Genomic DNA, 22,517 nt, shown 5'->3' on the forward strand with positions numbered 1-22,517 from the left:
AAATTATAATGAAGCCTTCGACAAAACGCCCTGCGGTTTTCCTGCCTGGTTTGTCCCAGGAGTTGTCTGAAGATGGGCATCGCCAGGAGGGGGCCCCTGGCCGAGTCAGCAGGGGTCCCAGCAGTGGGCGCCCCAGACGGTCCTGACTCACCTGGGTTTGGGGAGGTAGCGAGTCTGGACTAGCAGATGGAGACTGGCCTCTGTGCCCCCTGGTTGGGGGGCTTTAGGGGGGCAGTGGGAGGAGGAGGGCTGGGGCTTGGCTGAGAAGGAGGCTCCAGGAGGAGGGGCCGGGGCCGGCGTGGACTTTAGACAGTCATAAAGTGGAACTGAACATGGGCGCTGGAAGCCACCCCAGAGGTAGCCTCCGCCAATCTGCCCATTGCCACTGGGCTCCAAGGGGCTCCGAGGGGAACGCGTTGCCCAGGGCCCCAGAGAGTCAGGCCTCCAGACACCACCAGTGTGCTGGCCCTGCTGACCACTGTACCTGTGAGGCTGGGGAAGGAGCTAGGAAGACATGGGGGTAGGGGTGGCTGTGACTCAATTCTGTCGGGACACTCTGGGAAGGTGCTTCTGGGAAGGTGGTCCAGCATTTCTATTCTGAAGTGGGACCGAGAGAGGCTTGGCGAAATCATACCCCAGTTTCCTCCTCAGGGTGCTGATTGATGGCTGGGGAAACAGAAGTGGCTGGTCCCTTCCAGACCTGCCTTGGAAGCCCCTTGGAGCTCAGCCTCAGAGAATGATGGAGGTCCCCAAAAAGTGCTTCTAGAGGCTCTTCTGAAGCCAGGCGATTTGTGAATGAGGAAGGGCAGGAAGGAGTAGTGGGGAGCAGGGCAAAATGAGCACAGGGACACCTCCAAGAAAGGCAACAGAAAAGTGAAAATAAATACACCCTACGAGATGCGGGAGCGCTGGCCAGACAGCATGCCATAATCTGGGGCCATGCCATCTCTAAAGCTGCCAGGGGACCCCCTAGTACCAGGAGAGGATTTAGTCCCCTGGGGCCCCTTCCCAGCCCTTCCGCCCGACCCTGACCTGAGATCAAGGTGTGCGAGTTGGTTTTCCAAGGCCAGGGAGCTCCTGCAGCCTTGCCCGGGTCCCCACCACCCCCTCGCCCATCCTCCATGCCCCCAGCTCCTGCCTCTTGCCACATCCTGGACCTGCCCAGCCACGCGTTCCTCCTTCATCGTGCCAGGACGAGCCCTGGTGCCTGCTGCCATTCCCCACCACACACACACCCTGCTTTATCTAGGCTCTTGCCCCCCCATTCTCTCCCAGCAGGGCCTCAGATGTGAGGTGATAAAACTGCCTATCCCAGCTGGCACGTCCCGAACTGGCTCTCCTTCCTCCTTCCTGCCTCCCACCCCACACCTTGTCTCTTCTTTAAGGGACCATGGAGGGCCCCACTTGGCACTTACTGCTTCTATACACTTGCTCTGGGGTCAACGTACACTACTAGGAGATCCACCTGCCCTGGCCTGGCTCAGGCAATCCCACGTCCCAGGACACCCCAACTCAACCCTTCTTCTTACCCCTCCCCCAGCGTCTCTTGCACAAGGACCTGACCACTCAGAGCACGTGAACTCTGGACCAGCTCCCAGCCCCATCCCACATCACTTAGACCCCTGTCACCTAACTCAGCCTGGCTTTCCTGACCTGGACCCCAAATCCACGTGACCAGGGGCTCACTGTGGCCTCCACCTATCAAACCCCCATCGCCCGGCCTGAGTCTCTCATTAGGCTCAAGAGTTCTCCTGCAGCCACCCCTACATCCACCACCATGCTGCCCAGTGTCTCCCCTGCATCCTTCCAAGTGGACCCCCAAGTCTTGCATGCCTTCTGGCAAGCCAGATCCCACATCAGCCCTATAATCCACCCCTGATCGCTGTTTAATCTCAGCCCCACCCCACAGGAAACAGGAAGTGAGGACAGGGTCTAGAAGACACTGACACTAGGGCCACTTAACCCCAGCCCTGACTGAGGCCCCTCCAGTGCCTCAGTTTCCCCTCCTCTCACGGTACCTGACTTGGTTTGTGCTCCCCAAGTGCTCTGGGCCCCTCGGTGCCCCAGGCCCAGCCTCCCCTTCCTGTCCATGTTCAGACACCACCTGCTCTGGGCCTCTGGAGGGAAGGCCGGGCAGGGTCTCGGAGCCGCAAGTCCGTGTGCCGCCTGCAACGTGGCTGCGGCCCCCAGGAATCAGCCGCCCAGGCTACGCTCCAGGCCCACTTTGGTCTCTGGGAGTTTGTTTTCTTCCCTCCCTCTCTATGCTGTGTGTGTGTTCCCCGCCCCCGGCCGGCTCCCTCATGGAAGGCACCCTCCCTTCTTGGCTGCGGGCTCCCAGGGTCACGACCCCAGGCCCCACCCTGGAGTGGCAGCCCCAGCCTGGCCCCTTCCAGCTGTGACTTCATCCACAGCCTGTCCTGCTCCTGCAGATGGGGCCTGCTGGGGATTTGACCGGTCTCAGGGTGAGCGGGACAGTCCCAGCCACATGGGACCCCCTGACATTGGGCAGGAGTTACCAGGCCAGAACCCGGGAATGCTGTCTCCAGGTGGCTGTGCCATCCAACTCATCACGGCTCTCCAGGAAGTGAGTGCACCCTCTAGCGCGTTCAGCTACCCAGCTGCTTGTTTTCTGCTGATTTTTACCTGCCATCCACAAGTCTCTCCTGGAATATCACAGCTGCTTATTTTTCAGATGGGGAAACTGAGGCTCAGAGAGGTGAAGATACTATGTGTGGCTCACACAAAGAGTTAACAACAGAGCCAGGTCTGGAACCCCAGCTTCTGTCTTGCAGGCCACAGCAATCCCTGCAGCACCTCTTGCTCCCCGAGAGTGAAGGGCATGGCAGGTGTGCTCGGGCCACCTTCCTCCAGGAAGCCTCCCCTGCCTCCCACAGCCCCGACCAGCTCACATCGGCCTTGTCCTACCCACTCTTGTTTCAAGTGGGGGCGAGTCTTATTCCTCAACCTTTGAGAGCTCAGTGGGGTCTGAGACTCACTTGTACTCTTGACAGCACCTGGCTCAGTGTTATACCTTGACATGAATAGAGGTGAAGTATTTTTTGAGAAAGCATTTTACAGTTTCCAAAAACCGTCAGTGCCAAGTCTCTTACGGAAAGGAGACAAAGAGGTCTGAGGGTTTGAAGAATGGACTCTGGCCTCATTCAGAACCAGGTTGGAGGTTTGGCTCTGCCAGTTATGAGCTAAGGGACTTTGGGGAAGGGACTACCACCTCCTGGCCTCAGTTTCTTCAGCTATAAAATGGGAATAACGGTACCGCCATTGTGGGTTTGCTCTGAGGGCTCAGGGCTCAGCATGGTTCTGGGCACCCGGCAAGCTGCCTCTCTGCGTATCACCACTCACTGTGCTGACCTCCGTGTGAAGCAAGGGTTCTTGTCCCCATTTCACAGATGGGGACACTTGGGTCCATGCCAGAGTGCTGAGTGGGGAAGGCTGGGCAGGAGCAAGACCTCTCAAGCCTCTGCTGATGGTAAATCAAGGCAAGATACCCACGTAGCCTCCAGCTTCAAGGGTGCCCCAGAAAGATCAGACAGGTTGTGGAAGGGGACTGGCGGGGCAGTGTGCTCACTCCCCCAGAGCCCCCTTCCTGGCCCCTCACCACCCCCACCCCAAGCCTGATCAGAGGACAGCAGCTGACCTGGCCTTACCGCCCCCAGAAGCTGATTCACCCCCAGGCCCCAACTGAGAAGGAAGGAGACAAACTCAGCTCTGAGGGGCTTGAATCACCAGCCGCCCCCTGCAAAGTCCCAGGGTGGGGGGGTGCAGGGGTGGGGTCAGCCCCCTGCCTGTCTGTCTCTTTCCTGGACCCCGGGGCTCTCAGGAGAGAGGGCAGCATGGCAGTGGCATGGGCAGTGGTGGGACGGGAGGTCCCCTAACAGTCAGGCATTATGTGTGGGCAGCCAGCAGCAGTTACTCACCAGGTAAGCAGCTCTCCGGGCACTGGGGAATTCCCCAAGACCGGTGACCCAGAAACAGCGCTCCGGGCACCCCTTGCTGCCCAGTCTGTCCTCCCTCCTTCCTTCCCCAGCCCCTCTGGCCCTGGTACCTGGAAAATGAGCAGAGTCCTCAGGTGGGCCTAGGAAGGAAGTGGGGGTCCAGAGGGTGGGTCCCAGGCCCAGGGCTGGTGAGGGGTGGCCAGAGGAGATGGGGAAACTCAGGAATGCCTGGCACAGCCCAGCCAATTGGGCATCCTGGCCAAAAAGGCAAGAGCACCACACTCTTCAATGCTTGAGGAGTGACAGTGTAATGCCACCAGCGGACCGTGCCTCTACTGTTCTCACCCCAGTGGTGTGGGTTCAAATCCCTCCTGCCCCAACCACCAGCTATGTGGCCCGGGCAACGCCCTTCCTCTCTCACAGCCTCAGTTTCCCCTGTGCAAATGAGGATGCTGTTGTAACAGCCTCGTGGGGCCATCACCGAGATGTTTCCTGGGAAATGTGGACAAACACCTGACGCGTGGCAGCCATTCTAATAAGATCTGGCTATGGCCGAAGAAGGAGCTCAAACCCCAGACCGAGTCAGGGGCTTGGGTTAGGGCTGGGTCCCGTGGTCAGCGCAGTGGGGTCTGAGAGTCAGGGCAGGAGGTGGCTCCTGGGTCCTCTCAGTTAATGGAGTCTGGTGTGGGTTTTAGGAGAGTGGGTAGCATCTCAGAGCCTTGCGGGGGAAATAGGCAGTACTCCCCCCATCTCTGGGCCCTGGAGAGCCCAGTTGTCTTCTGGGGGCTCTTGAGGTCCAGATGCTGGGCCTATCGCCTGCCCCTTCTCACCCTTACCGGATCCAGTCTCTGGCAGTGACCAGCAGTATCCCCTCAGGGCCAAGGAGAAGCCAGAAGCCACCCTGGCCTTCTGCCAACTGCTCCCATCATCACCCTGACATTTCCCGACCGACTGTGTCAGGAATCAACCCCCTGGAGATGAATCAGAGTGACTGCATTTTTTTTCTTCATTTCTGATAGAAATTGCAAGGGAAGCAGCAGCCCCTGATCATTGGCAGGGCCAACCAGAGGCCTGGCTGTGGCGTTGCGTGGGGCCGGTCCCCCCCAGGGCTCTGTAGAATGGTTTGCTGTCTACCTCAGCCATTAGCATTTCGTGAGCATGGCCTTTGAGACTCTGCAAGCACTTTTACCTCCCCCAGGCTCTCCCGGAATCTCGAACTAGCCTGAGACCATTGCAGGCAAATGTAGAGAGAGCAGTGTTCTCACACTGCGGGCCTCTGCCTCTTCGAGGGCCATGGATTCAATTAGAGGGTTGCCACCAGCACTTTCAAAAAGGAAATGGAACAGCGAAATCACCTGGCATTGCCCAGAGCCAGGGTGAGGATTGCTCCGTGAAACTTTTTTTCCAGTTGCCTGTGTGTGTCTGTATCTGCATCCTCATCTGGTTGCAAGGTGCAATGTATTTCTTACTGTGGGTGGCAGTCGAAAACATTTGCAAGCCGCTGGTATCGATGTTGAAAGCCAGGCCCAGAGGGGCTGAGGAGTGACTTGCCCAAGGTCACTCAGCAGTGTCTCATGGGGCTCCTGACTTCCCTTCCAGCTCTGGAATGGGCCAGAGGTGCCGCAGGGTAGGATGGGGCGGGGCTGAGCAGGTGCTCAACGTGGGGGACCTGGCAGCACCCTGTGCCGTGACAAAGGCCTCCCAGAGCCCAGCCGCTCACTGTCCGCTCCCTTCCGCAGCCTCAGACCCCTGGGCTCTCTGCCCTGCCCCATCCCACCTGGGTGGAGCCCAGGACAGTCACAGGCCTTTCTTTCCTACTCCACCAGGGAGCCTTTCATCCTCACCGCAGGGTGCGGGAAGAGGAAGTGGCCACAGCCACCTTCCCAGGGCAGCCCGAGGCCAAGAGCCCCAGCCTGCAGTAGAGGGCGCACACTTGGGCTCCCTGTGGCCCTGGGACGTGGCTGAGTGTGCTTGCCTGTCTGTCTGAGTCTGAGTGGGCATTTGCCTGAGCATGCGTATGTAGTGAGTGCCCCTGTGTGCATGCCTGTGTCTGGTACCGTGTGTGCGTGTGTGGTGTGTGCAAGTGTGTGCAAGTGTGTGGATCTGCTTGTACCTTTTGCTTTGTGTGGCTGAGAGAGAGCAGATGGTGCACATCTCTGGCTGCTCTTGTGAGTTCTCTGTGTGGTTGTGTGAGTGTGTGTGTGTGTGTTTGTGTGCACACGTGCCCATGGGCATGAAGCCAGTGTGACTGTGTGTCTGGCCTCGTGTCTGCCAGAGTTTGTGTGGGACTGTGGATCCCTGGGCACGAGGGCTAGGTGAGCAGGGAGGTCTAACCCTGGGCGTGCACACGTGCATTTCTGAGCCTCCAGGTCTGCGTGTGCCCCGGCGTGTGTCTCCAACAATCCATGCTCCTCGCCCTCCAACCCCCGCCCCTGGGAACCATGCGGCAGCTTCACGTCACAGGGGCCACCAGCAGCTGGCTTCCTCCCTACCCCGCCCCAGCCCCTCCTCCCCACACCGCCCTGGCCACCCTGACTCTTGGCACAGGGACAAAGCTGATGTCAGAGGCGAGCTGACAGCTTTCTTCTCCCACTGGATTTTCCAAAAGAGAGACCACAGCGGCCCCTATTAAATAATTGCGGGGCTGGGGGGTAAAGGAGAGACGTGTCACTCAATGATTTCCTGGACTCGGAGGCCATAAACAGAACAGGAAGCAGCCCAAGGACTTATTCAGCCTGAAACTGGCCGTGCAGAGGTGTGGCCCTGGCCTTCTCTCCTTCCCCTCCCCCCGCCAAGCACACTGGGGCTACCCTGACCCGTCCCAGTGCCCAGGGGAGCCTGAGGGATTGTTCTGAGGATGGTGGGTGGGAGGGTGATGGGAGCCTCCGGTCTGGCGACGGTGATGACATGGAAAGAATAAAGTGGTCCCATCCCACTGGGTGGGGAGGATGGAGGGGTGAGACCTGGCTGAGGTTGGACTATCCTCTTCCCTGGGAAGAGAAGGAAAAGTGAGCTTCCTGGGGTGAGGGGAGGGATGGGGCCAGGTTGGGGAGCCGCTGGTGGGACCTGGGATTGGAGGGGCCAGGCCTCCCTCTGTGTCTTGCAACTGGGGCATGATACCTGTCCCCCACCTCCTGCACCTTTGGGTCCCCCTAGACCTCCAGGACCCTCCCAGCCCGGATTAGTGCCCCTTCCTGGGGCTCAGGCCCCCAAGGCTTTCATAAGCCTCTCTCCCACCCCCTCCCCACAAAACCAAGCATTACCAAGTGCTCACCAGAAGCCCCTGGGCTCAAGTCCTGACCCCCATTCTCTGAGGGAGGCATCTTAATCCTCATTTGACAGACTTGGAAACTGAGGCTCACACAGTGGAATGATTTGTGCCGGGTCACACAGTGTGTAACGGAGCCAGGTCTCCACCCCAGCCCCCTACCCCCAGTCTCCCTAAAACAGGACCCTGGAGGCCCAGGTGTGGTCTGAGCAGCCAGGCCCAGGGGGGTCCCCGCAGAGTCACTCCCTGGAGAGCCCCTCCTTCTGCCTGGACCAGGCCGCCCGGTGGCTGATAAGCCACAGGACTGCATGACACAATCCTGCTCTGATCTTCTGCCCAGCCGAGCCTCCGCCCCCACCCCACCCCTGGACCCTGTTTCCATCTCCTCCCTTTCTGGGTGGGACCAACGCCTGGGCCTGGTGTCATTCACGGTGGGCTGTCCAGAGAGCCAGATTCTCTGTGAACCTCTCGGCTGTCAAGGTCTCTCCTAAGTCCACCCTAGCCAGAGGGCTGGCAGCAGGGGACCCTTGCAGAGGGAGGACAGTGGCCTGTGCCTCCCCACCCTCAGAGGGCCCACGTGCCAGGTGGGGGTGGAGGACTTAGGGCCTGTCTTGGCCCCTACTGGCTTCAGCGTCCCCACTTGGTAAAGGAAAAGCTCGGAGAAGAGATAAGGCTGCGCCGTGGAGGGGACGAGGCTAAGTGGGCTCTGGAATCAGCCAGACCCCAGGTCCAGGCCCACCTCGGTCACTTACAAACTGTGCAATCTTGGGCAGGTGGCCTCATCGCTCAGGCCTCAGTTCCAGTGTCTACCAAATGGGGGAACAGTGTTGTCAACCTGTGAGGTCAGCGATGTCCTCCACAAAGGCTGGCCAGCACGGAAGACATGCCTTGGTTATTGATATTGCTATTATTTGAGACAGGGACTCATTCTGTTGCCCAGGCTGGAGTGCAGTAGTGCCACCATAGCTCACTGCAGCCTCAATCACACCTGCTCAAGCAAGCCTCCTGCCTCGGCCTCCCAAAGTGCTGGGATTACAGGCATGAGCCACTGCACCAGGCTGTGTTGTTATTATCTTAGCTATAGGGCCCAGAGAGGGGAAGTCGCTTCTCCAAGGCCACACAACAAATTAGTGGCACATTCCCAATAGTGTGTGGACTGGTGACCTCCCAGGGAGCTGGGAACCCTGGGTTTCAGTCCTGATTTGCTTGTGAGAATTCCAGAAGGAAGCTTCTCAGAGTCTCAGTTTCCCTTTCTAGATAAGTCCATGAGTCCCAAAGTGTCTAGAAAAGCTTCTCTGGGGCCGGGCGTGGTGGCTCATGCCTGTAATCCCAACACTTTGGGAAGCCGAGGTGGGCAGATCACCTGAGGTCAGGAGTTCGAGACCAGCCTGACCAACATGGAGAAACCCCGTCTCTACTAAAAATACAAAATTAGCCGGGCGTGGTGGCACATGCCTGTAATCTCAGCTACTTGGAAGGCTGAGGCACGAGAATCGCTTGAACCCAGGAGGCAGAGGTTGCAGTGAGCCGAGATCACACCATTGCACTCCAGCCTGGGCAACAAGAGTGAAACTCCGTCTCAAAAAAACAAAAAACAAAAAAACACAGGGGAACAAAAAGAAAGAAAGAAAAGGTTCTTTAAAGAGTGGCTTGTGGGGAGCAGTGGTGGGGGATATAGAGAGAGACCCAGGTCCCCAGGAAAGTTGGGCCCAGGGCTGGGGGAAGTCCAGGTCCAGGGCTCCCAGACCAGCATTTGACACCCAACCACCTACCCGGCTCCAAACCACGGGCTGCAGCGCCCCCCACTGCCCAGCGGGCAGCAGGCCCCACGGCCACGGGCCCGCCAGCCCCAGGCCAGCCTGTAGCCGGGGCCTCCCCCAGAGCCAGGTGGGGTGGCATTTGGGGATTTGAGGAGGTGGGCGGGGATGCCTGAGGCTCAGAATGGAGGGTGGGCAGATACAGGCCAAGGCTGGAGAGGGGGGCACCGCTGAGGGGGTCTTGGAGGAGCCTATGCCGTGTCCAGCACCTCCTGGGGAAGCTCTGAGGACCGGCCACAAGGGGGTGCCAGGACCACGTGGCGGAGGCTCTGGGAGGAGGAAAAGGAGGAGGGGGAGAAATTTTCTCTCCTGGCCCTGCTGCCCCTTCCCACTCCCCTCAGACTTCCAGGATGTCCCCTCTCCCCAGCTCCCATTTACAGATCCTCACGACAGTTCTTCCAAATGGGAATTACAGTCGCCGTTTTAGAGAGGAGACAATTAAGATCCACAGATGTAAAATAAACCAGGGACTCCTGGGGCAGAGCCCAGGCCCCCACCTGGCCCCAGCATGCCAGGGAACCCCAGCATCCAGACCCAGGACTGGCCCACCCAGGAGATAGTCTCCCTATCCCCTCAGAAGCCTCTCCCCAGGCCTCGGGAACTGCTGATGGCAAGATTGGGGTCAAGCCCCTTCCCCTTTCATGTCAGGCTCCGTGCAAGAATTTTACCTATATTTTTCCTTTCTCGCCACCGTGATCCCATAATTAGATCCATTTTACACAGTGAGTGAGGCACAGAGCAGTCAAGTCCTGCACTGGCCCAAGGCCAAAGGCACAGGGGCCTTGAACTTGACTGACCACACATGCTGGAGCCTGCTATACAGGAACCACCTCTCCATCAGAAGGAAACCGAGGTCTTCATGGGCTCGGCCCCCTGCACTGCTCTGGGGAAAAGAGAACTTGAGGGTCCCTTGGGAATCCAGGACTCAAAACCCCCAGATGACTGACCCCTCCAGGGTCCCAAACAGCCAGGATTCAAATCCAGGCCTCCTTCCAGCCACCATATCCAGAGCTCTCTCCTCTGCCCTTTAACCCTTTGATGCTCTTTAAACCCTCACATGTCCACATGACACTTTCGCATCTGTTGTCTCCTGCTTAGCCTCGACATCCTCAGAGAGGTGTTCGGGGCGTATCTCACCATGCCCATTGCATAGAAGGGGAAACTGAGGCCTGGAGCGTGTGTGAGCCACCAGATGCCCCCGACCCACAAGGGAGTGAGCGATGTTTGCTTTGGTGGAGGATAAATTTGGAGGCTGGCCTCTACCCCCGGCCCTGCCCCGGGGAGAAGCCTACCGTGGTCTGTGCCTGCGCACGCCGCTCTGGATCTGGAAGCTTTGCCAGGTCTTCAGTGGGACACCATCGTCTTCCGGGCCAGGCCCCCTCTGCTTCCCTCTCCTGCTTGATCTTCTCTGGAGTCGGCTCCTCACCCCGCCCCCAACTTGACTTCCCGTCCGGAGCTGGGTGGCCCTGACACTACCCCCACTTCCACACCCACCCCCAGCTGAATGGCAGGGGGCAGCAGGTGCAGAGGGCCCCGGGTTCCCACCCAGTCTGTGCCTGACACAGGTGGGGGCAGGGTCTTGGAGTGGCCGAGGGGAGAAGCACGGCTGGGATGTGGGAGGGGGCTTCCTGGTGCCCAATGCCCCTGCCCGGTGCTGCGTGGCGAGGCCGTTGGGGCCTGAGTCACAGCTGACGGGGCCGCGCCCAGCCTGCCTGAGTGACCCAGGCCGGCATAAGGCGATGACTGGGCAGCCCTCCGCATGACCGCAGGGGTCGGCCTTAGGTGTTTTGACTCAGACCTGCCACAGGCCGTGTGCAGCACAGCCAGCCTCCCCTTGTCCCTGTCCCCAGAAGAGTCACAGGGCTGCAGTTCCCCCAACGAGACACTGGGCCCCCTCCCAGACCACCACTCCCTGCCCTAGCACCTACCTCCGAACCTGGGGTGCCACCTGGCCCATCTGATCCACCCTTGCCACAAGCTCCAGGGCCCTGCCTGCCCAACCCCCTCCCTCAGAGACCTTCGCCCCTCCCCGAGCCCAGCCCTCCTGAGACGTAGGGAGCTGTAGGGAGCCGTAGGGAGCTGGGCCAGCCTTGGGAGGGCCTCCCCACTCCAAAGGAGCATGGACTGTGACCCTTCCTCGGCGCTGAAAAAGGGCTTTTGTGGGGATCCCATGTCCCAGCCCCTGGGTGGAGGGTGGGAGGCAGGCAGGGCAGGTGACAGGACAGGAACAAAGAGAAAAGAGCCGAGAAGAAAGAAAACCACTAAGGAGGGAAAGGGGAAATAAGAGAGAGCCTCAGCCACACTGGCTCAGGGACGGCCCTGCCATCAACGTCGTGTCTGTGCTGTCTCCCAGGGAATCTTTGTCACAGCTGGGAGGTGGGCCAAGTTGGCCCCATTGTACAGAGGGGAAACTGAGGCTCAGCCCGGGCAGGGTACCCAGCTAGGGGGCTGAGGTCTAACTCGTTGTGTGTAACTCTAAAGTATTTTAAACTCATCCCTGGGAAGAAAAAAAATCACATGAAGACCTGCAGCAAAGAGTCTAAGGCCACAGAGGCCCACGGAAGGCCCGGGTTCGCGTCCTGGCTCTGCTGTTTCTACGCTGAGCGTTTGTTCTGTAGATTAACAAAATGTGCCAGGACCCCTCCCCGCCTTTTCCTGTAGTTTTGCTGTCCTAGGGAACTTTTAACCCATGTGTGTGACATGCAGCATTGACTGAGAGTCCCAGACCTCCGCTCTGAAAAACTAAGAAAAAGAGAACCCAGCTTCGAGTGGATTCAGCGGCTGGACTGCACCAGGATCTCTTTATGTTCCTTAGCCTGGTGCCAGCGGACAGCTGCTCGTGACCCCTTTGTCCCTTATGTGAGTCAGTGCAGGGAGCACACACTTCATGGAGGGCCCCGTCCCTCTAGGGAAAATGTGCCTAGCAGAGAGTCAGCTCTTGCGCACTGTGGCAACAAAGCAGTAGTTGACACCAGTAGACTGCTGCCTCTCATGGTGGATGGTCGTGGGGACCATCACACAGCAGTCCGTGTTGTGGAGTCGGCAGGGTGATTCAACAAGGCCCCGTTCTGCCTCTGTCTGATGGAAACTCCACATGGCACTCTGCAAGCCACCCACAGCACCGGGGCAGCTCCACAAGCCCCTCTGGGTGGGGGAATCACAGAGGTGGGGGCATCTGAGCTTGGCCTCAAGGACAGGAAGATGTAAGAAATGGGGAGGGGGGCTAGGAACAGAGCCTGAGGCCTGTAATTCCAGCACTTTGGGAGACTGAGGTGGGAGGGTTGCTTGAGGCTAGGAGTTCGAGACCTGCCTGGGCAAAATAGCAAGATCTCATCTCTACAAAAAAACAAAACTTTAGCCAGGCATGGTGGTACATGCCTGTAGTCGCAGCTACCTGGGAGGCTTAGGTGGGAGGATTGTTTGAGCCCGGGGGATCGAGGCTGCAGTGAGCCACGATCATGCCACTGCCCTCCAGCCTGGGCGAAGAGCGAGACCCTGTTTCTCCAAAGGAAAAAAAGAAGAGCTGAGGGGGAATAGGAAGCTCAGGCTGCATGCAGGGGTGGGAGCAGCTAAGTGGATGGAATGCAGAGATGACCTGGCAAAATGGGCCTTGCCTGAGAGCTGGGGGCCTCGGATGCTGCAGCCAGAAGTTAGGAATGGATGCCCTGTACACTAGGATAAGAGGGAGTTCCAGAAGGTTTGCGTGCAGGAGAAGATAGGATGATAGTGATACTTTTAGGCTGCGTCCAGGGAGCCAGACCCTGGCTGGCAATGGGGAGAGGAGTCACCTGCAAGAGATGGGTATGGGAGAGACCACAGGACCAAATGATGGAGGGGAGAGGAGGGGCCAAGGGAGACAAAGGCAATGGGCTGGGATGCTGGAACTTTAGTAGGGGCAAACAAGAAGCAGAAAGCAAGTGTAGGGTTTGGGGGCAGAACGGTGAGTTTGGCTTCAAGGCACCACTAAGCCAGGAGGTTATCCTGGTAGCTGAGTCTGTAGGATCCCGCCTTGGGAGGGATCAGACTGCAGGTGGTAGTTTGGGGTTACCTGCAACTGTGACTCCTCAGGAGATGTTATGGGGTGACAAGTCCTCCTAGATAGTGTACTGGAGACCCCTTCCCAGAATCAAGCTCCCCCATCTGTTTCCTGTGGGGTGGGTGTACTCTAGTTCAAAGTCAGCCCCAGACACCTCTCCTGGGCGGTGAGAGGTGGGGGACGGCCAGGGGTGGGGGCAGCCATGCTGGGCTTCCCAGCTCTTCCCCCACAGGCCAACCTCTGCCCTCCTGGAGGGCAACCCCAGCACCGGCCACAGCGCCTGCTCCCCTTCCGCTCCAGGAACCCGAGTGTGCCTGGGTTTTGGTGTCTGCCACCTCCCACCCACAGCTTCCCAGTAGCTGAGGTCGAGGAAACCCCCTTCCCCCAGCTGGAGCAGGGAGACACAAGTGAGGGCAGCCCCGCTGCTGTTGGCGGGGCCTGGAGCCAGGGCAGGCCAGGTGTGGGAGTGGCACCTGTGTGTGACGGGCTCCCTGGTGTGCGCCTCAGTGCCTCCGCTTTCCCCCAGCAGCACACTTGCCTCTGTCTTCTCCTTGGGGCTGGGAGGCAGGGCCCCACCTGCCCTGCTCTTCCTTGAGCACCTACTGTGTGCCAGGCACCATGAGGATGCAGGGACAGCATCAAGCAAAGCAGACTCAGTCTCCGTCCTCCGTGCTAATAGGAGACACAGTTGGGAATGTGAACACCAGAGTGCGTGCTGCCGGAAGGGAGGGCGCAACCAGGTTCCCAGACCCAGACTCTGGACAGGCGAGAAAGAATTGCTAAGGATGCATCCTCCAGCTGAGATCTTACAAGGAAGGAGCTAACTTGACAAACAGGATGGGGAACAGCATTCCAGGCAGAGGGAACAGCGTAGGAAGAATCCCTGTGGTAGGAAGGAGCCCCAGGCACTTTGGGAGCCAAAAGATGGCCGTTATGGTAGGACCCCTGAGGGCGAGGGGGAGCCCAGTGGGGGCCGCGGGAGGCCCTTGCTAGGTACTTGGTAAATAGGCTGCAATATGTCAGGCAGCTACCCAGGAAGACTGCTGGTTGGGAGTTAGGGGCCTGGAGTTCTAGCCTCAGCCCTGCACTACTTTGTTCTGTGACCTTAAGCAAGATGCTTCCCCTCTCTGGGCCTTTGGGCAAATCCTGATGCCCTCACTCATGATACTCTGATCCCTGAATGCTCAGAGCCTTTGCCCTAGCTCTTCCCACCTCCCCATCTGCATGTCACTCAGACCACAGTGTGGACGTCACCTCTCCAGATGCCACTCTGGCCACTCGCAGCGCCTGGCTCTCCCGCTGCTGTTACATCACCCTGCTTAATTTTTGCTGAGCTCATCCTGCAATCTCAGATGCTCCTATTGGTCCTTGTGCCTGTCTATTGTCTGTCTGCCCCTTGCCCTGGAGTTCTGTGCCTTCAGGAACTCATGAAATTGTCAGCCAAGTTATAGAGGAGGAGGGGTACCAGGAAGATTCTCCCACCCAGGAGTCCTACGGCCCTGAATTCAAACTATGCCCATTCCCGGTTAATTTGGTCTAAGGATGTGGGCTGGCCACTCAGGTTCTCTGAGCCTCAGTCTTCTCATCTGCAAAATGTGTCATGTCTATTGCAGGAAGCTCTGCACTGGCTCTCCTCCACCCTAATGTCAAGTCCTCCTGTTCCCCTCCCATCCCCAGCTCTTTTTGCCATTTCAGGAAGTAGGGGTAGCCGTGGACCGATCCAAGTCAAGCTCACCTGCCTCTGGGAGCCCTTGCTTCAGCATGTTTTCGGTCTATACATGCTCGCCTGGGCATTTGGGAGGAGCCCAGTTTTCTGGGGGCCAGATGGAAACCCTAACCCCTTGGGCTCTTCAGGAAGCAGTTTTAAGCACAAACCAGGTCACTGGCCCTGTCTGAGGCAGGATCTGTTATTCTTTTGTTCATTCCACAGATGAGGAAACAAAGGTTCAGAGATGTTGAAGAATTTTCCCAAGGTCACCCAGATAGATGGAAAGGGGCTGAGACAGGATTTCAAGCCCAGCCAAGTCTCTTCGTTCCTCTGCACACAGCCATTCCTCATGTCTGCTGCATGCTCACTCCACATCAGGCAGGACGCTGGTGGCAGGGGTGTAGCTGTGAACTCACGCTTTGATTCATTCCACAAATGCCTAGGGCACCTTTCATGTTCCAGGCACCGGATGTGCCCGTGTCCCCCCAGGGTGATCCAAGAACGTACACACATATGAGAGGCCACACTGGCACACACCTAAGCTTGCACATGCGCAGACACACATGCAGAGACACACCCAGACATGTCTGCACGCACTCATAAATACAGATACAGACATAAACTTCCATTAGGACACTGACATCCAGGCTTCAAAATTAGGTAAGAGAAATACACATGCAACACACATTGGTATATAACACACATCAGCTTGCAATGTCCATCAGCATGCAGACCTCAACCACACACCCATGGGGGCCCAGAAGCAGCCCACACACTCAAGCCTTTCTTCCTCTCCTCTTGCTACCACATCTTGACACCCTTCATCCCCAATATGTCAAGGGGGCCCCATTCGGCCATAACCAATGCCCTGTCTGAGTTTGACACCCCACCCCACCCCACCACAGTCACGGCCCCCGGCAGCTGGGGTATGTGATTTCCCTTCCTGGGTACAGCAGAGACCTCCAGCCCATCCCCAGAGCATGGATGCTTTTGGCCTTGCCCACCTAGGGTTCCTCCCGTCTCTAAAAGGCCACCCCAAATCCTCTCCCCCAAGACAACTGAGAGACACAGAGGCTTTAGAAACCAGGCAAGTTTTAAATATATGTTTGCACAATATTAACATTAAATATACATCATAAATAAGCCTTATAAATATAAAACTGATAAAAATTGATAAAAATCGATAAATTAGTCATGTCCCTCCAAGGAATTGGCCTCGCAGCTTCTGAGACCCCCCCTCTAGGAGGGCAATGGCTCCTGCGTGAGAAAATTCCAGGATTCACCACCAGGGGGAGCAGCCAGCAGCAAGGGCCCAAGACTGGGGCTTCCCGGCGCTGGGAGGTGGGTCTCCTTTTACAGAGACCTCCATGTACACCACCCAGCACCGTTTGCACCACATGTCCTGAATTGCAGATTTTAATATCCACCCTATGTCAGGGAATCCAAGCAACCAACAGGCAGTGGGGGCCTTGTACAGCCTCTAACTCCCTAGCTTCACAAAGAGAAAGTAGGTCCAGAGAGGTAAAGTGACCTGCCCCAGGCCACATGGCGACTTCGGGGCTGGGCTGGGACCTGAGCTCCATTCTCTGGACCCCGGATCAGGGCTCCTGGGACACCCTGCTGCTGTTACAGCTGCCTAAAGTGAGGTCACCCAGACATCCAGGTGTCTGGCTTGGGACGTGATGAGGCATAGGAGGCCAGCTCAGGCTGTGACCTCCCCTTCAGAACCACGGAAAGGAGGAAGTCTGGGGGCAACGGCCCTGCAAGTCATAAGAGGGAAGGACTGGCAGCCTCGGGGAGCAAGGCAGGGGGGCAGTCAGCCTGGCCATGAGTCAGCCTGTGTCATCAGACCCCTGAATCAATGGAAAGTCGGCCCCGCGTGGCCTGCCCGGCCACCCCACTGGGTCTGGGGAACTTGGGGCTAGGAGGGGTTCAACAGCCTGACTCTGTCCCACAGCCTGGAGGAGGTAGAGGGGTCTGCCCAGCTCCTACCTCTTAAAGTGCACTTCTCAGTGGCGAGTAGTAGAGGGGAACAGGTTTGGGGACACGGGAGTTGTCATCCTGAGATGGTTCCTCTCATCCACAGAGCACCTGCCGCATCCTTCACCAGCAAGGGGTGCTCCTGAGGCTACCGGGGCAGCTGTCCCCTAGGCATGAGTCTATTGCCTTTCCTGGAGAGTCTCGTCCTGCGCACCCCCTTCCGCAGGGCCTGGTGGGGACTGTGTCTCCGGCTCCGGTTCGGGCTCTCCCCCCACTTGCTGAAGACCCGCCCCACTGAGTGCATGAAGCGATGGTAGCCACGCAGGAAACTGCAGCCCTCCAGCTTGCGCTGAAAAACATCCGAGGTAGGGGTGGGGGTGGGCGGCTGAGAGGCCCCCCGGCCGGCCTTCGTGGGCTCAGTCATGTCTGAGTTGTCCAGCAGCTGGGCCATGCAATAGATGTTGTTCCTGAGCCCGAGGACATTCGGCCTCGCCATCTGCAGCTTCTCCAAGTCCTCTATGTTCAGCCCAGACCTCTCCAAGTCCTGGGCCTTGGGGAGATGCTGCTCTAAGTCGGCCAGTCTGTCCAGGACGCGGCCCAGTGTGGCATTGAGCGTCTGTAGGAAGCCCCGCCTGCCCAGCCCCCTTAGGGTCTCCTCGCTGGGGAAGGCCCCAGGGCTCTCCCTGCAGTGCTCTCTCAGTTTAGGAATATCCAGGCCTTGGATACGTATCTGGGGGGAACAGGAGGATCACAGGGTGAATGCTGAGGACCCGGACCACACTCACAGACAAGTCAGCCTTGGAATGCTAGACCTCATGCACCCCTATCCAATCTCCCACTGGACGGATCTGGAAACTGAGTCCCGAGAGGGAAGAGGACCCCAAGATCACTACAGGCAAGGTCGGAGGGATGTTGGGGACCTGGCTGGTGGGATGCCTGTGGAGAATGGGGAGCTTCAGGAGGGCTGGACTCTGTCTTGCTCACTGCTACATCCCAGACCAGAGCCTGGCAGGTGTGCAGGAAACACACTGAGTAAGCAGATGAGGGCGGTGGTGGTGTCTGGCGTCCCGCCCTGGGACCACAGAGCTAGGGAAGCTGGAGGGCCAGCCTTAGCTCCTCAAGGTTAAGGCTGGAATAACTCAGTGACTCAGTTCCCTTACCTGGCCATATGGAGTGGGGCTGGGCCTGTCCTCCCTGCTTTTCACTCCCTTCCCCACAGTTCTCTGAGACTCAGATGCCACAAGGGCCCGGGTGCTTACATAGGGGTCCAGGAGTCTGCTGGTGTCCTGCATGAGATCTGTCTGCTTCTGGAGCTGGCCAAGGAGCATGCGGTACTCTTTCGAGCAGCAGCCCATAGCTGCCATGCTCGCCATGCTTGGAAACAGGAGTGCAAGGACCAGACCTAAGGCAGAGAAGAGGGGTGTCACCCAACCTGGCGAGGAAAGCCACAGATGGGAGACTCAGGGAGGGGGTTCAAGAGGGCCTTGAAAGGTGCCTCCTTCATCCCGGACTTTGTGTAGTTGAGGGCGGGGGCTGGGCACTGTGTGGCATGGTGTGTGCACAGGTGTGCCCACCAAGGCCACCATCATCTCCCCAGCAAGTCACTGCCCAGGGCCTGACACAGCAAGCAGTGGGAGGGACTGAGACAGTGGCTGCGATTTACCAAGTAGGTCTTTGAGTAAAGGCTGCAGCGCCCGACTGGATCCAATCCTGCCTACTGCACGGTTCTAACCTTGAGAGCTGACTCTCTGCAAGGTGGGACTGGCTCCCTGCAAGACCATTGGGCTAAGGACCGGCCACCAGCCTAGGACCCTGCCTTGTCAGCTGCTCTGGCCATCCAGGGAGATGGGCCTGAGAGGGCTTCAGGGCAGGCAGCCCGGGAGCAGCTTGTGCCCTCAGCTCTGTCTAGAACCAGGAGAGGACGCCTTTTCAACCAGAGGCGCAGCCTGGAACAGATGCGGGAGACCTTCTAGTCCACGTCCCCATTTTCCTGACAGGTAAACCAAGTCTCAGGAGAAGGTCCTGCACAGGTCATAAAGGCCAGGGCTCTCCCCTGACCTCTCATGCCTCCCTCCTCTCTCCATAAGTGGTTCCTTCTGTCAGGCCCACCAGGGATGCTGTGAGCCTGTCAGAAGGTGTTGGGGGTGGATACAGTTACAGCTCTCTACCACCCCCAACAGGGCACCAGCAGCCACGTGGTCGGAAGGGGCCTGTGGCGCAATGGCCCGGAAGGCAGTGACACCATCGTTCCCGTCCTAAGAACCATCCGGCCCTTTGGGGAAGACTGGCTGCTGGGGAGGGCCGAGGGGCCGGGCACCCAGGCATAGCGACCCCAGGGCACCTTCGTCACCTCCCCAGGTATCTGCTGCCGGGTTCTGGCAGGGGCCTGTGCGTGTGGCAGTGCACGTGGGACCAGGGTGTCTGTGTGGCTGTGCATCTGGGTCTGTGTGCAGCATGAGGGAGACCTGCTCCCTTCACCATGGGGACTGTGGTCTGCGTGTGGGGCTTCTTGGGCTGGTGAGATGCAGGGCTGTAGATGACGTCATATGGCTCTGTGTGCATGTGGTCATGTGGGTGTGGCTGTGCATGCTGTGTGATTGTGTGGGCTCTGGGGCCCCCAGGGCCGGCTGACTTTCTATTCATCCGGGGCAAGCTGGAGGCCCCACAATCCCTCCACACCTCACACCACTTCCCTGCCCAGCTTCTGAGCCTCCCTCTCCTGCCCAGCCTCTTTGCCCATCTTCTTCTCTCACTCCCTGGTTCCCAGAGTTGCCTCTACATCTCGACATCACCTCCCCCTGGAAGCCTTCCAGGGATGCCCCTTCTCTACCTGTGGAGATGCCGAGTTCTCAGTGGACCGCTCTCTCTGCCTGACCTTCTGGCTCTCTCCCCTTCTCAGCATCCTTCTGCCTGGCGCCCGGCCTCCCCAGGTCCCAGAGGGCAGAGGGTGCCTCTGCTCCCCACCGGCGCCTGTGGACAGATCCAGCAGGCGGGTTCTGGCAGGGAGGAAGGAAGTACTTACTGAGTAGCGTCCTCCGTGTGAGCAGTACCCCCATGCTGGGTGCCCGTGCTCTGGCCCGCGCCCGCTGGGGGTGACACCTCTCGGCTGGGAGCCCTGCAGGCTGGCAGCCACTTTATGCCCGCTGGGGCGATTGGCCAACACCTCATGAGGTGGGTGGGGATGGGGAGGGGGGAGGGCAGGCCTTCTGGGAACATGACCCCAAAAACCAAAATTTCCACGGGCGGCCAATGGGCGCTGGGCGCGGTGTATGCCCGCTCCTCCTCCTGTTTTCTTCGAATTCGTTCTTCGAGGTCAGCCCTACGCCCAAGGATGATGTAAACCGCAGCCTCAGCCTTCCTGGGGTGAACAGGGAGGAAGAGGGTCCATGCCATCTTCGGGGAACTGGGCCAGGGATGGGCAGGAGGGACTTCAAGTTGGGCCTCTGGAGGCCCCAGGCCAGTCTTGGCCCAGGAGCCATTGGCCTCGCAGGACACGGTGGTTGGGGGCTGAGGGGGGCGAGACATCTTCCTTCTTGAGTGCCCTTCCTGCCCTCTCGCCGGGGCTGTTGGGACATCTGTGAGCGGAAACCACCGGGCTCTGGGCACAGAGCCAGGCGCAGGCTGGCAGCCCCGAGATTGTGGTTCAGGCCCCAGGACCAGCATCCCCCAGCCCAGCTCCTGACCGTCTCCTTTCCCCCATTGCGCACCCTCTGCCAGGCCCACTCCCCAAAGCCAGGCCCTGTCTCTGTAGACAGGCTCCACGGGGGAGAACTGGACACTTGGAGCAAGAGAAACAGGAGGCCAGCGTTCAAGCCTGCTGAGGTGCTGCGTGACCTGAGGCAAGTCATGTAAACTCTCTGGGCCTCAGAGACCCCCAAGTATAAAATGAGGAGGAGAAAAGTCTTTCCCAGCCCACCTCACAGGGTTGCTGCCATCATGGACATAAAAGGAAAAGACCTTTGAAGGAAAAAGCAAAGATGAAGGTCTGATTCCAAGTATTAGCTGTCGAGGGGGCGGGATGGGGGAAGGAGAAGATGGGGAAGCTGTGAGCTCAGAGGGGAAGCCGGGAGGGGGAGTTGCCGCCTTGTCGGTTGGGGACCAGGTTTCACTTTCTCTGAAAGATAGTGATCTTAGGTTGGTCCTCTGCGAAAGGGCCCTGGGAACAGCGCCTCTCTAGTCAACTTGCTACTTTACTGTGGGGTAAACTGAGGCCCAGGTGAAGGCAGACAAGGAGGCCAAGAGGCTGGCCCAGGCCTATAGACTCTGCCTGGTGGCTTCAGCACATCTCCCAGGCCCAGAGGGGGTTCCTTGGCCTGCACCCTAAGGAACCCCAGGTGGGAGGAGGCCCTCAGGAGTCTGGGGAGTCATGGCGGGACCCCTGGAGGCTGCCAGGGAGGCCTGAGCTGCTCCAGCTGGAGGGAGCATGGGGTCTGGGGCACCTGAGCAAGGAGAGCCGGGGCAGCCAGAAAGGAGGAGGTTGGATGCACCCCGTCCATGCCTGCTCCCGATGCCCAGTGTGACCACCAAGGCTGTTGCCATCCATTCTCCCCATCACTCATTCATTCATTCGACAAGCCTTTATTTGGTTCCATGCTGCACCAGCCACTCCCAGGTCTAAGGATGACGTAGTAGAGGCAAAAATAGGCGACTCCACGCCCAGGAGGCTGCTCTTCAGCCCCTACCCACTCCCGGGAACCCGGGCTGGGACTCACCACACCAGGCCTCATAACTCCTCCTCGCCACCCCCAGGGGCCAGTTCTGGATTCTCATCCTGAGAATGTCGCTTCCGCTAAAGTCCTCATCTCCATGCCCACCCCCACAATGCCGTTTCCTGGGGCCACGCCAAGAGGGGATCCTTCTCCATTTCACATCCCTGATCTCATCTTTTTTTTCTCTTTTTTAAATGCAGGATCTCACTCTGTCACCCAGGCTGGAGTGCCTGGCACCATCGTAGCTCACTGTGGCCTCCAGTTCCTAAGCTGAAGCAAGGCTCCCTGCCTCGGTCTCCTGAGTAGCTGAGACCACAGGCATGCATCACCATGCCCAGCTAATTTTTTAATTTTTTGTAGAGACGGGGTCTCGCTATGTTGCCCAGGCTGATATAAACTCCTGGGTTTAAATGATCCTCCTGCCTTGGCCTTCCAAAGTGCTGGGATTACAAGTGTGAGTCACAGCACCCAGCCACCAATCTCATCCTGCAACAGCCACGGGAGAGAGAGCTGCTGGGCAGAAACGCCTCAGCTCCCTTCAGTGAGGAGTCCGAAGCTCTGAGAAGTTTAAGGGCTGGCTCAAGGAAGGAGCGCCAGATCTGAGCAGAGGGCTCCAGGGCATTCTCAGCTATGGCTGACCGACCACCATGCTTGGCGAGAAACAGCCACATGCCTTTATCTTACTCTATCCCCACTTTGGTCCTGGGAAGCCGTGCTGTCTCCTCATGGCACAGAGAGAGGAGGTTGCTTTGTCTGAGGTCACCTACGAACTGTTAAGAGGAGAGGGGCATTTGACCAGGAATGGTGGCTCATGCCTGTAATCCCAGCACTTTGGGAGGCCAAGGCAGGTGGATCATTTGAGCCCAGGACTTCGAGACTGTGTCTTTACAGAAAATTTAAAAATAAATTATCCAGACATCGTGGTGCATACCTGAAGTCCCAGCCGCTAGGGAGGTAGAGGCAGGAGGATCACTTGAGCCCCGAAGGTTGAGGCTGCAGTGAGCCATGATCATGCCACAGCACTCCAGCCTGGATGACAGAGCAAG

General features: G+C 58.4%; 2 protein-coding genes across 3 annotated transcripts in view; both read right to left on the minus strand.

The window, feature by feature from the left end:
- LIF (leukemia inhibitory factor) overlaps positions 1 to 10,799 on the minus strand; it is a 17,325-nt gene extending 6,526 nt beyond the window's left edge. The window contains exons 1-4 of the mRNA XM_011957709.1: positions 10,465 to 10,799; positions 8,994 to 9,307; positions 3,936 to 4,063; positions 152 to 504 (exon numbers count right to left, since the gene is read on the minus strand). Of these exons, the coding sequence (XP_011813099.1) occupies positions 152 to 504; positions 3,936 to 4,063; positions 8,994 to 9,307; positions 10,465 to 10,799 (1,130 nt within the window). The remainder of the gene's footprint in view (positions 1 to 151; positions 505 to 3,935; positions 4,064 to 8,993; positions 9,308 to 10,464) is intronic.
- Positions 10,800 to 15,857: 5,058 nt separating this feature from the next.
- Positions 15,858 to 19,856, minus strand: OSM (oncostatin M). Of its 2 annotated transcripts, none has more exons than XM_011957688.1 (3): positions 19,785 to 19,856; positions 18,022 to 18,164; positions 15,858 to 17,492 (listed from the first exon to the last, which is right to left on the minus strand). In XM_011957688.1, the coding sequence occupies exons 1-3, from the start codon at positions 19,816 to 19,818 to the stop codon at positions 16,911 to 16,913; spliced, it is 759 nt and encodes a 252-aa protein (XP_011813078.1). In that variant the 5' UTR covers positions 19,819 to 19,856; the 3' UTR covers positions 15,858 to 16,910. The 2 variants fall into 2 exon arrangements, with proteins under 2 accessions (XP_011813078.1, XP_011813079.1); XM_011957689.1 differs by lacking the exon at positions 19,785 to 19,856 and adding an exon at positions 18,579 to 18,836.
- Positions 19,857 to 22,517: the final 2,661 nt, after the last annotated feature.

The sequence above is a fragment of the Colobus angolensis genome, unplaced genomic scaffold (assembly GCF_000951035.1).
Source record: "Colobus angolensis palliatus isolate OR3802 unplaced genomic scaffold, Cang.pa_1.0 Scaffold448, whole genome shotgun sequence".
In the NCBI taxonomy this organism is placed as follows: Eukaryota; Metazoa; Chordata; class Mammalia; order Primates; family Cercopithecidae; genus Colobus; species Colobus angolensis.

What these genes read in the sequence shown, in the direction of transcription:
- OSM (XM_011957688.1), bottom strand. Translation starts at nt 19,818, where the DNA reads ATGGGGGTACTGCTCACACGGAGGACGCTACTCA. An exon ending in CACACGGAGGACGCTACTCA is followed by an intron (nt 18,165 to 19,784) that starts GTAAGTACTTCC and finishes TCTCTGCCTTAG; the next exon opens with GTCTGGTCCTTGCACTCCTG. An exon ending in GCAGACTCCTGGACCCCTAT is followed by an intron (nt 17,493 to 18,021) that starts GTAAGCACCCGG and finishes TGTTCCCCCCAG; the next exon opens with ATACGTATCCAAGGCCTGGA.